Source organism: Mercenaria mercenaria, chromosome 10, assembly GCF_021730395.1.
Source record: "Mercenaria mercenaria strain notata chromosome 10, MADL_Memer_1, whole genome shotgun sequence".
Taxonomy (NCBI): Eukaryota; Metazoa; Mollusca; class Bivalvia; order Venerida; family Veneridae; genus Mercenaria; species Mercenaria mercenaria.
In genome coordinates, this window is record NC_069370.1 from 74115791 (window position 1) to 74131077 (window position 15287).

Sequence of the window (15287 nt, forward strand, 5' to 3'; positions counted from 1 at the left end):
GTGTTTCAAGTATCTATACATTTGTTTACCTCTACCTTTTATTACTAACATAGTGATATCTAATTTATAATGTTATCTTTTTTATTTCTTTAGATGTTATGTATTTTCTTTAATTCAATTGTGTTATTACGAGTAATTCATTATTTCATGCTGACAGGAAAATAACGTTGACATTTTAAAAATCCATCGCTTACTCGTTCTTTCTTTCCCAAAACAGTTTTTAGGGTTTTGGTGCGCGGATTACATACTTATAACATTTAATCGTGCAAATGACTTTCTTTTCCGTTCGGATAGAAATTTAGACAACATTGACAATATAACTAAGCGTGTTTCGAATACTGATCACAAAAAGGATGCAATATGGCGTTGATAGATGAAAAACTGCAACATGGCCATCAATCCTGTAAAATTGTATAGGTAGAAAAACATAAATCTGCACATTCTCTGATATACTAAAATACAAAACAGAAGAAATCAACGAGTAAAATGGTAGAAGTAATAAGACATCTTTGAAGTGGAATGTGCAAATTCGACAACATGGATGAATAGACAGAACAGAATAGCTCACAAGAAACTTACTGGTTTCAAACTCCCGGACTTACTGGTGTTTTTGCCACTGACCGCACTATGATGGCTTCCCACTGTGTTTCTTTATTTGTTCGTCTCATCTTCTCCGTCTGTATGATGTTTCAGTTTGTCTATGTATTTTTGTGTTTGGTTGATATTGATCATGCGGTTTGAGGCGGCTGTGTTCTTGGAGCGTGGCTTTTTCTTTTAACTTTTCCTATTAGCTCTTGCTTTGGTCGCTGAAATGAAAGACTTTTTTAATATTTATTTTCAAAAGAAATACTTAGAAATGTGGATTAAATTTAATGCATACATCAATTGTATCCAGGGAATTTTCACCGCAGTAAACCTACTTTCTGTAGTTTAACTGCTCTCCGGAATTGCTGTGACCGATAACATTTGTAGACAGGAATTGCGCAACTTGTTCTGCTACAACTTTTGTTAAGTATCTCCGTTGATGCTGTAATGCTATGGATTCAAATTATATGTATTTCAGCTGTGAAGAAGTAACGTTAGTTCTAAATGTAAACAAATGACTGTATCATGTATTTGTTTCTTTGACTCAGAGTGAACATTTAACCAGATGGGTCACACTGTCACTGAGCATTGGTTAATGGCTGGAGAGGAGGCTCGTATATGGGAGGTCCCTGATCTCTGTTCAGTTTTGGAATCTGCTGTCGAATCCCGATGTATTCCTTATTTTCCTGTTCGACAAAATAACTTCCACCATTGAGAATCTTTGTGTGTGCTTTCAGTGTTTATACTGTGACCGATGTTTTCGGAGTTCATAAGTGTCTTCATCCTAATATTATGTAAAATTACTTTCATATTATTTCCAGTGTCTGTCCAGTTTCGCCTATAAAGTCTTCATCACATTTTTCACATTTGGGATGATAAATAACACATTTTTTTTCTCTTCCCCCCCCCCCCCCCCCCCCCCCCCGTTTTTTTTTTGGCCTTCATGTGAGTCCTATAAGTCCTGATGTCCTGATGTAATTGTATGCCTTGCGGAATATATTCACTCCGCGGTTCTTGAAAAACGTGGGATAGGACGCACATAGGGCACATTTCCTGTCTTGTGCGTTTTCGCGTTGGTTATCCTGTCGGCCACTCAGGGGAGTTTTTAGCTCTGAGGCCTATGTAAACATTCTCAGTTTCTTTTTGTTTATCTGTCTCCAAATTCACAGGTGAATTAGTTCTTTGAACTAGTGTTCTGACAACTGATTGTTTATGTTCAAGTTGTTGATTCGAACTGAAATTCTGATATTGGTCGGTATGTACGGGTTTCTGATATACTGTAACCTTGACGGACCCATAATGCTCCACGTGTACGCATGTATCCGAGAAGGGATCTTTACATTCTCTTCAAGTTTTGATGTGAACTGCGTGTAGGGACCAATGAAATTTAAATGTTTTGAGAACATCTTGATGCCATATTTGCGTAAACTTTTCCACGGTATCATTTATATATCTAACCCAAAATGATTGGGGTTTTCTTGGCTTGTTCCACACCTATACCCTTTAGAATTGAAATACATATTTATGATAAAATGACGTTTTGGAGAAATGAGCTGACAGTGTATTAACATTCGGACAATAAAGATACTGTAAGAACTTCGGTTACTGTATTTTAAACGCAGGTACTACTTACAAGTAAAAGTTCGGGCAGGTTATATTACACTGTGTGGACGCATTGATCGAGAAGGCTAAGACGTTTTCCTTCGATCCCTGGCTCGATTTTGACTGTGCCTTCAATTATTGCAATGTATTGCATTGGGTACCAGCAAAAATTGGTTAAACTCTTTTTAAAAAGGTCGTTCAAAAGCTTTACAGAGTTATAATATGTTCATTGTTTCACAAAGAGACGGTTAATAAGACGAGCATCTGAAATTTTGCATTTAGTAAATCGAATTTCATATGATTCACGTTCATTAGACCATACTAATAGTTCGGAAAGTAAACTTGAGCTCTTACACAGTTATGACACAGGTTTACGTACATCTAGTCCAAACGGTATGCTTCAAAAAGTGGCCATAAAAGTGTTTTAAAGCAGTGGCCAGTTTAGAGATTTATTAGTTCAGATTTTTGAATTTTTAAAATCTCTGTTTATGATCGAGGTAGCTGTACGTTTAACAATATTCGACTCCCTGTGGGCTTTTAGGTTATGTTATAATCAACTTGATACCTGGCGGTTCCAGCTCACTGCAGTTAAAAATTGTCGTAATTCTAGCGTGACAATTTCACACACAACCTGATTGACAACTTTTTCCTGACTGAATTTGTGTATAGTAAAAGGGCGTAATCGTACAACCTGTATGCGAGGGCGTGTGTGAACTGTACTACTGTCATTGTGCGCGTGCATATCTTATCGGATAGTCAATACAGGATATTTCGAAACAGCTTGGAGTTTTATAAATAGGACAGTTCGTGTTTGTTACATCGATATTTGTGTTTATACTAGACGGTTAATTATTTATATTTCAGACATTTTTAAAAGATCTGTATAAAGGTGTTAAAAATTAGAAGGACTTTAAGAAATGGCGAAGAATCCGTTAAGTTGTGGGGCCCAGTGCTCGAGGATCACGCTAATTACGTTAAATGTTATATTTCTGGTGAGTACACAGTTTCTATTTTGAAGAGAAGTTTCAAGTGTAGCTCTGACAACTGTCAAACCGCTGTGAATCGAGCGAGCTTTGTTCACAGGGCGACTTTGGCTGTTTGGTCAGATATTGGAAGAATAGAAGTGGCGTTCATGTTCGACCCATATTATGGAGTGACATATTTGACATCAAACTCTATGACATGTGGTCTTTAGGTGGAAATAGTCTAAATACACTCGCCCTCAGTCGGCTGCGCGTATCTTTTCCAAGCCCTGGCTACGCCCGTTTCTCACATAACCCTTAATCTTGTTATCCAGCACGTGGGGGATTATTTGATTATATTAAGCTGTTCGCTGCAGAAACTAAGCCATTTCAGGAAAATTCACCAGTCGCTTGTCTTTCTTACAAGTTAGTGTGCTAAATTTTCTAATACATCTGTTGGCATTTATTGACTTAATCACTTGACCTGTTAACAATTTCAAATGACATTGTAAAATGGGTAAAAAGGAACTTCGTGACCAAAATTGTCCATTTCAATTTGATTAAAAGTTTTGATTAATCATATTTAGTAAATGGCTTGCTACTAAAGTCATTATGCTGTAGAGATTTCATGGTTTCTGAGTTAACAGAAGTCTAGTTATCTCAGTTGATAGGGCACCAAACTTGCAAGCAAGGAGTCCTTGGTTCGATTCCTACACTGGACAGATGTGTTCTACATAAAAATACGACATTGTCGACGAAAATTAAAGTGAGGAGTGTAGTGATTGGGGCTTCTACCAGACGCATGCTGAGCTCAACTGGTAGAACACCTGACTTGCAAAAATGGAGTCTTGGATTCGAGTCAGACACTGGGCAGATGTAGTCTTCATGATTTAAAAATACAGCAATGCTAATAGTTGTGACGTTTGAACATTCAACAATGAACTGCTCTTTAAATGTATTATTACATGGTATCAAAAATGAATTTAAATGTTGTTTTTTTCTCGCAAGTTTTACTTCAGCCAAGCATACTGAGTTGAAATATAAAGTTGTCAGCCTAGCCTATGGTCCAGCAATTCATATAAAGAGTCATGGTTGTAATAATGTGTGTTTTATTATTTCTGATGACGAAAGTCCATCTGGAAAAGCCAAATTGAATAAACACAAGACTTAGTCTCCGCAATATATTCAGTTTTTGTTGTAGATAAAGAGAACCGAGACTAAAAGATAGGTGGCTTCATGGCCTATCTTTGGTATCCTCATTTTCTTCAAAGACAAGGAAAATAACATAGCTATTGAGTAAATAACCTCTGCCAAATTGGTAAAATAACAATAATATCCATTTTTGACAGGAATCTTGGTTTAGGGTTAGATTTGTTTCTTTTACAAACGTCTTTCTCATATTTTTACAGTTATAGCCATAGGTTTTGCTTTTTAATTCAGAACTATGGTAAAACTTCAGCCAATCTAGTATTGCAGTCAAGAAAATCATGAGATGTAAGAAATAGTACTGAAAAAATAGATTTTAAAACGTATAAAATCGTTGTATGTTTTTTAAAAGCAGTATACCGAAATGGTTCACCTTACACATCCTGTCAGCTAGTACCTATCGTTTTGATTTTCATTTGAATGAATTGTTCAGCACAATTCTTTATCAGCAGTCTTTCAACAAAAGATTTACAATAAATTTGTTTAGGTCTCTTAGTATTTGAGCTTACTTTTTATGATAGAATAACATTATTATTTAGTAGTTAGGATTTTGTCTGTGTATTATCATTTTGGGAATATGCAGTGGCTTTTTTTCTTTCGAGGCTTATCACCTTCGAGCTTTCTTCCATACAGACAGAGTATCTGCCAAAATCTGCCGAGAAGAAGAATGTCTCCTTAAGCTTAAATACGATTTTATTAGTATTTTAGCATAACGTAACTATGTAAAATAGTGAAGGTCTTTTAGTTACTAGTATTTGGCATATTAATTGCAGCTTAAGGTTTAACTTATGTAAAAATGTGTATTTCAATTTTGATTAATTTCATTATATTTCTTATAGTCTCTCATATTTCCGTAAAGAAAGGTTTCCATGATGATTGTAATGCATACTATTTTATGAATGCTTTTGTATGCCTTTTGTATCATGGAAGGAAAAGGAAGGAAAGCTCTGGCTGTTGTGTATGTTTAAGATTTTGACACTTTTCTTTGCTAATTCTTAATGGGTATCTGTGTTCCTTATCGTAGACAAATAGTCCAAAGTTATACTGACCAATATTGATATGTCTATAAAACACATATAGTTTATAACTTACTGTTGACATATTGTATGCCAACGCCCCCATTAACCAACATTTAATGTTCTTAAGGCTGTATATATCTGATCACAGCTAATGTATTTCCATTAATAACATTTATAGTTTTGATCCATGTAATTGATTATTTATTGATATCTCAATGAATTTTCATATACTGAACAAAACAGCTGAACCGCAATTTGTTATTTCACAATTATCTTAAACATAACTGAAAGTACTTCTACACTTAGATTGTTTTAAAATTTCAGCAAAATCGAACAATGGCTTCATACAGATTTACTCATTTTTACGACTTAGGCCTAACAAGTCACAAAAAAACCCACTAAAATGTCTAGAATAACTAGTGATAAACGTTAAAATGGCAGAAAATGCAAATCGTTGTCGTGTCCTGTCGATAAAGATCATTTGATATTTGTATGACATTTAAATATTTTTTAGAAAAAAAAATCAAACGACATGCATTTTCTAAATCCCAACTTTTATGAGTAATTTTGTGAATTTTAAAAATGGGGTGTGGCAATAAAATGAATAGAATCATATCATACAGACTTCGATATTTTTGAAAGTTTGATTTGTTGCTGAATTTCCAAAAAGTGCATTTGAGCCGCACCATGAGAAAACCAACATAGTGCATTTGCGACCAGCATGGATCCAAACCAATCTGCGCATCCGCACAATCTGGCCAAGATCCATGCTGTTTGCTTTCAAAGCCTATTGCAATCAGAGAAACCGTTAGCGAACAACGTGGATCCTGACCAGACTGTGCGGATGCGCAGGCTGGTCTGGATCCATGCTGGTCGCAAACGCACTGTTTGTTTTCGCATGGTGCGGCGCATTTAATGTTTTTTTTAAGGTATTGTGAAAATAGCAAATGTCGGGTTAGCTGTATTGTTTTGTTCAGTATATGTATTCACATAGCTCATTTTTATATAAAATCACACAACTCATTCGTATATAAAATCGCACAACTCATTCTTATATAAAATCACACAATTCATTCGTATATAAAATCACACAACTCATTCTTATATAAAATCACACAATTCATTTGTGATTTTCGTATATAAAATCACGCAACTCATTCGTATATGAAATCACACAACTCATATAGAATCACACAACTCATTCTATCACACAACTCATTCGTATATAAAATCACACAATTCATTCGTATATAAAATCACACAATTCATTCTATCACACAACTCATTTGTATATAAAATCACACAACTCATTCTTATATAAAATCACACAACTCATTCGTATATAGAATCACACAACTCATTCTATCACACAACTCATTCGTATATAAAATCACACAATTCATTCGTATATAAAATCACACAACTCATTCTATCACACAACTCATTTGTATATAAAATCACACAACTCATTCTTATATAAAATCACACAACTCATATAAAATCACACAACTCATATAAAATCACACAATTCATTCGTATATAAAATCACACAACTCATTCTATCACACAACTCATTCTTATATAAAATCACACAACTCATTTGTGATTTTCGTATATAAAATCACACAACTCATTCGTATATAAAATCACGCAACTCATTCGTATATAAAATCACACAACTCATATAAAATCACACAATTCATTCGTATATAAAATCACACAACTCATTCTATCACACAACTCATTCGTATATAAAATCACACAACTCATTCTATCACACAACTCATTCGTATATAAAATCACACAATTCATTCGTATATAAAATCACACAACTCATTTGTGATTTTCGTATATAAAATCACACAACTCATTCGTATATAAAATCACACAATTCATTCGTATATAAAATCACACAACTCATTCTATCACACAACTCATTCTTATATAAAATCACACAACTCATTTGTGATTTTCGTATATAAAATCACACAACTCATTCGTATATAAAATCACGCAACTCATTCGTATATAAAATCACACAACTCATATAAAATCACACAATTCATTCGTATATAAAATCACACAACTCATTCGTATATAAAATCACACAACTCATTCGTATATAAAATCACACAACTTATATAAAATCACACAATTCATTCGTATATAAAATCACACAACTCATTCTATCACACAACTCATTCGTATATAAAATCACACAACTCATTTGTATATAAAATCACACAACTCGTTCTTATATAAAACATGACATGCTATGCAAGAAGTCCTGGTGGTGTATGAATTAACAACATTCAGCATACAGATAAAGACACAAGAGTTCAACGATGGCATTACATGTAGTCTCTGTATTTAACTGGCCAGTGGTATTTTAGTAATAACAATAACAACAGAGACCCAAAATGTTTGAGTCTTGAACACGCTTTATCTTATACTTTCCTGGTTTAATTTATCAATGGAATTTTTGCTTGCTAGTGTACAATGATTTCTTCAAGTCTGCCAATAAGGAAGAAAAAATTGAAGGAGAGAAAATATTGACATTTATTCTATGATATGCATTTTTCAAAAGAATGTTGACAATAAATACGTTAAAACTAAATTTAATTTCAGTTATTGGGTATCGCATTGTTGATCCTGGGCCTTGTATTTCGTTTCGGAGGAAGCGAATTGAAGGAAGACATAGAGCCTACATTCAAAGACATCTCTATCAACGACTATGACCTGTATTCCCTACTTAACAGTCTGGCTATTATATTCATTGTCGTCGGCGCCGTCGTCATCCTCTTTTCTTTCCTTGGATTTGTCGGTGCTGTATGTCTGGTCAGAGCTGCACTGGTTATCGTAAGTACATTATTATTCATTATTCAAGTCATGGACTTTCAATATTCTTCCCAGATATAGAAAAGTTAGGCCGAATAATGTTTAAGAAGTATTAGTAATATAAATACGGCGTTGAATATTCAGGATATTTTGATAGTGTTGTTGCTTGCTAAACAGTGAAAACAATATATCATCTTTCTTATAGTAACTAATAGTATTGTCATGGGAAAACAACGCTCTTCTATGATGAATAATTTAGTTATAATAATGTGTACAAGCGTTTATACTCTTATTTTCAAAAGGAAGTATCTGTATCTCCTGTAAGATCTGTTTACATAATAAAATAGTACTACACAAAATCTAAAATTCCCTCCACATAATTTCATTGTTGACGACAGTGATATAATACTGGAAGTATATACAGGAGCAAAGACAACTTATACCAAAGTGACACTGCCTACTTTTAACCCTTTTCCTATAACTTGTGACAATTGAAACTTTAAACTTACTGAAAAAGTATTAGCTTATTAGTATACTAGGTTCATTATTATGTAAAAGCATGCGAAGTGAAAATGTATGAATTGTCCCATAAATTAGCTATGATTGCTTTCCAGAATCAGAATTAATGTGTTCTTTTTTTTTGTTGCAGTATGCTATATTGATTGGCATATGTTTAGCCCTGGAACTTGCCGGCGTTATTCTGTTTTTCGTGCTGAGATCTGAGGTAAGAATGTTTTATAAACGTCTGTATTGATTGAACTAGAGTATTGATCTTATTGATAGGTTTGTGAAGTGCAAGAATCTTCACATTGACTTTATATTTACAGGCTATTCAGTGGAATGTAATAAAGGACCAAAGGTAAATTGCTTAGTAGCATTGATAATTTCTGTCTGTATTTTATGTCACTAATGAAATCATATGGACAGATTAAAACAAATTCGTTGTTCAAAGCAATCAATTACACATTTTAATATTAAGGCGCTGAGGAACTACTTTTTGCAGTTAAGGCACTGTGGTAAGGATGGGTTTGGTTAATTTATATCGTTTTGATGCCCGCAGAAGTGAAGTGCATTCTTAAGACAGCAGAAGTTTTATGACCGATTGTGAAATGCACTAGCTGATGAATTAGTACAATCATATTTGATTGCCAAGATTCATTTGTACTTAATCAACATTGCCTAAACATAGAAGCCTTCTTCTGAAGAAAGCATTTCTAAGATCTGCGTGGATCTTTTGTTTCCAAATATTTTATCATGAATATGAAAATGAATTTATTTTGATGATCGGCGCGATGGTTTTAGTATTAAATATCATACAATTATTGTAGCCTACAGAGCTGTTCATGGCTGTCACATAAAGCATTAGGCGTACTGAGTAGACTGATTTTCAATAATATTATTATATGTTAACTGGAAAAAATCATGGACAAAAAGAAGAGTTTACTTTTTCTCCAGGCTACCTGTCCAGCCTATGATGGTACGGAACGTGACAGTGTAAACAGAGATATTTTAAGATATTTATCTAACAACATGTTTATCATTTATAAAATATTGTTTACATCTTTATGCAAATGCGTATTTGTTGTAGGCCTGTTTGCCTGCGGCTACATGTGCTGTTTATAATTGTTTTTATCTTGTCCACTATTACACAAATAGACGTAGCTAACCTATGACTGTCGTTCTCGACTTTTTGTTGATGATCATCTAAAGTGTAATAATGTTTGTCGTAAACAATAGTCACTTTAACACTAAAAATGCTTCAGCCATTTAGAAAAAAAATCACATGACTTCATACACAATATGTTCTAAACTCCGTATATAGGCAAACATATCACTGAAGAAAAAGAAAAAAAACTCTGCATTTTTACAACTTATTCGAACTCGTCCATAGCAAGAGTTTTGGTCGACAGTCAACTATGTGCCCGAGTCCGAACCGATGGTATAGTTTTGACCATTGGTCGACAAATTATTCTAAAGGTAGTTTATGACACGACATATAATAATAATAATAATAATGTGATAATGCCTATTTGTTTTCCTTTCCAGATGACGAAGGCGGTTAGGCTGGGTATGAAAGAATCTATCGAGAAGGCTAATGAAGGGAAAGATGATTACCTTAAAGCCACACAGTATATGTTTAAAACTGTAAGTAACATGTATCCAGAAGTACGTGGACGTACTAGAAGAAACAACAAATCTTATACATGTTACCATAAAAATTACCAATTATCATGTTTATCTGAGAATTATTCACTAAATAAAGGTTTTATATCCAGCAATCTTTAAAACCTAGACAGGTTATGTAAAGGCTCATTAATCATGAATTCTGTGTAACTACTTCATATCATAAAAGCTGCTGTCAAATCCTTTAGTCGACCTTGTAAATTATACGCATCTATTAACAGCTATGCGCTTCTGACGCTAAAAACTAATTTCATCCAGGCTCTAAAGGTATGAAACCGGAGTTTAAAATTGATGTTAAACATAAGCCTCTCATTGTAATACTGATCAGCTGTTTCGAAATTGATCAATGGCAAGGTAGCATCCAGATACTCGGCAACTAAAAACCCATAACAAATTAAACCTTTAAAGTATTACAGGTTAGAAATTTTATATCCAAGAGAATCTCCAACATGAAAAACTATAAAAAAAAAACTTTTGCTGTTGTTTTTTTTTTTCGGAACATAATCTTGAAATTGGCAGATGTATTCTGAAATAAAATCATATTTAGCTCGACTGTTTGAATTTTTTCAAACTGTAGAGCGTTTGTGATTGCCTGTTGGTCTGCGTCGGCGTCCGCATCACAAAAGTTTAAAGTTTTGCATGTAAGCATGTTTCTCAGAAACGACCAGGCCAACTGCTTTCAAACTTCACACATTCTTCGGTATCATGAGTTGACCTCCAAGGACGAGTTACGTAAGCCTAGCCTTTATTTTGTCAAAATTATGCCCCCTTTTAACTTAGAATTTCATGTTCAAGTTTCATCTTCTTTTTCGTCTCCGGCATAATGAGATGACCTCCCAGGATAAGTAACATAACTCTGGCTTTTATTTTGTCAAAATAATGTCCCATTTTAACTTAGAATTTCTGGTTAAAGGTTTGCATGTAAACAGATATCTCAGAACCTACTAGGCCAAATGCTGTCATCTTCACAGTTGTCTTCGGTTCGGCAACATGAGATTACCTTCCATGACAGGTTGCATAACTCTAGCATAACTCTAGCTTTTATTTTGTCAAAATTTTATCATAGAAAATTTGCTCAAAGTTTTGCATGTAAGCATGTTTCTCACGAATTATTTAAGATGTTTTCAGATTTTCCACACGTCTTCGGCATCATGGGATAATCTCACTTGGCAAGTTTCGTAACTCTAGCTTACATTTTAGCAAAAATATACCACTTTTTGGCCCCCGTCATTTTTTGGTGGGGGGGGGGGGGGGGCACTCTAAGTTCGTCATTCCGAACTAACATTTGCGTACTTAGTTGGCTATAGGAACAATAGGTAACTGTACAATTTCTTTGATGTCATATATTCCGTAAGCTTTTATGTGGCTGTTGTTCTTTTACATGGCTAAAGGAACAATAGAGAGAACAAAAGAGTAACCACATAAATACCCATATATAGGAACGTCCGTCCGTTCGAATTTGTGTCGCGCATATCTCAAAAACTATTTGACACAGAGTCATCAAACCCTCGTTACGAGAAGTTGTGCATCTGATGTTTTAATTTGGATCTCATGCTACCAAACTAGAGTTATGACCCTTGACTTAGTCAAAATTATGTATAAAAGGGCATCAAAGTTTGTGTCGCACATATCTAAAAAAGTATTAGATCTAGGGTCATGAAACATCATAAGAGTATTATTCAGCATGAGAAGTTGTGCGACTGGAATTTTATTCTTGATGTCTATGTCAGATCAGATTTATGCCATTGATTGTCAAAAATATGCATAAAGGGCATACAGGTGTGTGTCACATGTATTTCAAAAAGTATTTGACTTAGAGTCATAAAACGTTAGGGGATTGTTATATAGCACCCGGTGTTCTGTTTGGGATTTTACACAACCAGACCAGAGTATTGGTCCTTGACTTCTTGAAAAATACGCATAAAGCGCTTAAAAGTTTGTAAAGCACATAAAAGTTTGTGCTGCATATATTTAAAAATATTTCACCAAAAGTCAGGAAACCATGTAAGAATATTATCCAGCATGTAATTTTTTTTTTATTATTTCAGTTTGCAAGATCAGAGTTATAGCCCTTGACTTTGTCAGAAAATGTATATGTCCCATGTTTGTTAAAATGTACTTGACCTAGAGTTATAAAACATAACAGGATTTATATATATCATTTGAAATTGTGCACCTGGTGTTCTCTGGGATTTCACTCAACTAGGCTAGAGTTATGGTCCTTCACTTAATGAAAAATACACAATGTGCATAAATGTTTGTGCTGAATATGTCTTAAAATTATTTCACTTTCTGTCATGTAACAGAGTGGGGAAACCTGTGTCCTATGGACACACATCTAGTTCAACTTAGAAAATGTTGCTAAATCTGTTTTCATGTAAACTAGTATTAGGTGGAAAGGTTTTCGCGCTGTCATTAGACGGCTCTTGGTGTAACTGTATGCAGAGTTTTGAAACGGTACTTTCAATAATTACAATGTCGTCACATATTTTTTCTATCTAGTTTTAAAAGATGAGCTTTATTATATTAAATGTTTATATATTTACAGTTTGAATGCTGTCACGTTGATAATGAACACCTGCCCGCGTCGAATTTAGGAGAAGCCACCAGCACGTGCTTGACCACTGGCAATAAATACTCGGTAGTAAGTAGCAATACGAATTGTCGTCTGCTCCTCTTTTGAAATGAAGAAAATTACTGTGATGTATAGACAAATATTGCGAATTCAATGAATAGGCGTTAATGCTTTATATATACTCTTTATTTCCGCCTTTTAGCGATTACAACATATGTAACAAGAAACATAACGTATGGTACATAATAATAAGAAATATAGATAGATATGTGTGAAAACTTGTGAAACACACCCGCCTTGTTTCGACAACTCTAGTCCAAAAAGTAGGAGCCTCTGTTGCAGAGTTGTTAAGGTCACTGACGAACTCGCATGCTCCTTGCAAATGTGGATTTGAAAAGTCGCTTGAGGTGTTGGGTTCTTTATGTGAGGAAGCAACCATGACTTGCGGAAGGTTGGTGGTTCTATCCAGGTGTCTGTCCATTCCTGAAACAGTGCCCAGAGGGGCACCTAATGTCTTCCCTCATCGCCAAACGATCTCAGCTGTGTCGGTGTGTCTCCAAACCAAACCAAAAGCAAATGAGGTTGCTTCCCAGCCTGTGTCGTTTTAGTTAGAAATGAAATTATGATTTAGTAATTGTTCTGGCATATTCGCTGTACATTATTTAGTGCAATTATTTGGTGATTATATTTCTACCTACAGGACTGCTATGATGCTTTCACTGACTGGCTCGAGTCCTACCAGATAGCTTTTGTTGTTGTAGGAATCTGTGGCATGGTGATACAGGTACGACTGACTTCTTTTATCCATCTCCTCCTCAAAAGAAATAGAATATATACTGGTAGAAAAATACAGGAAATTAATAACTTACTTTATAATTTCATTATTAGTATTAATTCAGAATTGATTTCTTGCTGTAGATTCATACAGAAAACATTAAGATTATTATGAATTTAAGTCCGTAACCTGTTGCGAGGTCGCAAGTTTGAGCTCCGACAGGAGATATCCGTTACCGGGTGATAGCAGTCGTTGTATTCTAATTAATCGCCAATCACAGATAAGGATTTGAAACCCCGCTTGGGTGTGAAGTTGTTTTGTATAATGGAGCGATATATAAACAGCTAACATATAGAAGGGCGGTGTTTCTTCACGAACACATGAAATAATGTCTGGAGGACAAGCTGAGCGTCTTCCTCCGCCATAAAAGCTGGAAAGTCAGCATATGACCACAGCTTAAAAACCCAACAAAACAGATGACCCCACAGAGGACAGTGTTGTTTTTGACAATTTAATGGAGTATGTCTGAAGTCATTCGTTTTCGACCTCTGAAATATATATTCTATGCCAAACTTGGTGGAAATGCACATGATGAAAATTTTCACGCAAACTGTGGGCGAGTAGCTTTAAAACTACAGTTTTATCATGTTTAAATAACGCATCTAACTACTTATAATTGCAGGATCAAGCGACCATCGTGCATAAAATGTTAAGCATTAGAAATATTCAAATTTCTTAACAAGCTCTAAGGTCTATGATAATCCGCTCTGTAGGGTCGAAATGCCTGAAACACGATAAATGTTTAGGCCTAAGACCGAATACTTATGAAGAAAATATACATTTACTTTATTTTTTCTTTCAGCTGTTACTCATTGTGTTTGCGTGCTGGGTGTGTAGGTCTTCAAGGAAAGAGGAACTTGTCTAATGACAAGACACATCAAGATTTAATGAAAAGACACTTTAAGATCACGTGGATTGTGGGTTATTGTGTAAATGATAAAACAACAAGAATACATTTGAGTGCAATATATGTGCTATTTATAGAATTTACATACATGTATTTGTACTTTGTGGTAGATTGAAACAATGGCCGTTTCACTGTAATTGCTGCGAACGTTTTATGCTCATAATACAAAAGTAAAAAGAACAAAAATATGGCACAGTAATCAAATTACAGCACAAAACATAAAGTAATTTCACAAAACATTTATACGATTTTTTCATAGTTATTAGATAAAAATCTGGATATGACGATTTTATACACCACTTATAGCTATTACTCGCTTGTGCTTTGTCGGCTATAAAAATATTGTCCGCTAAACATTTAACATGTACATTGTAGTATATATGATTATAGCTGTTTGAAAATGTTCTTAAATATTAAAACATACATTTAACATACACCAACGTGATAGTCTGCCATTATTGTACCATGGCCAGTATTTGACGAGTTAGTAAAAATAGTAAAAATGTGCAACAGTTGTTATGACTGATTTTGGAAGTAACTTCCTGAATGACAATAAAAATTACTACTGCAACTG

At 34.4% G+C, this 15287-nt stretch overlaps 1 protein-coding gene across 1 annotated transcript; it reads left to right on the forward strand.

Moving 5' to 3' along the window:
* Positions 1 to 2816: 2816 nt before the first annotated feature.
* LOC123561283 (tetraspanin-7-like) lies at positions 2817 to 15132 on the forward strand. Its single transcript, XM_045353535.2, has 7 exons — positions 2817 to 3179; positions 8003 to 8233; positions 8862 to 8936; positions 10259 to 10357; positions 12945 to 13040; positions 13672 to 13755; positions 14609 to 15132. The coding sequence occupies exons 1-7, from the start codon at positions 3105 to 3107 to the stop codon at positions 14669 to 14671; spliced, it is 723 nt and encodes a 240-aa protein (XP_045209470.2). The 5' UTR covers positions 2817 to 3104; the 3' UTR covers positions 14672 to 15132.
* The last annotated feature ends 155 nt before the right edge of the window (positions 15133 to 15287 follow it).

Excerpts from the sequence above, each read along its gene's own strand:
- LOC123561283 (XM_045353535.2), top strand. The coding sequence starts at position 3,105 with ATGGCGAAGAATCCGTTAAGTTGTGGGGCCCAGTGCTCGAGGATCACG. Across the intron at positions 8,937-10,258 it reads TTTTCGTGCTGAGATCTGAG|ATGACGAAGGCGGTTAGGCT; the intron begins GTAAGAATGTTT and ends TTTCCTTTCCAG. Across the intron at positions 13,041-13,671 it reads CTGGCAATAAATACTCGGTA|GACTGCTATGATGCTTTCAC; the intron begins GTAAGTAGCAAT and ends TTCTACCTACAG.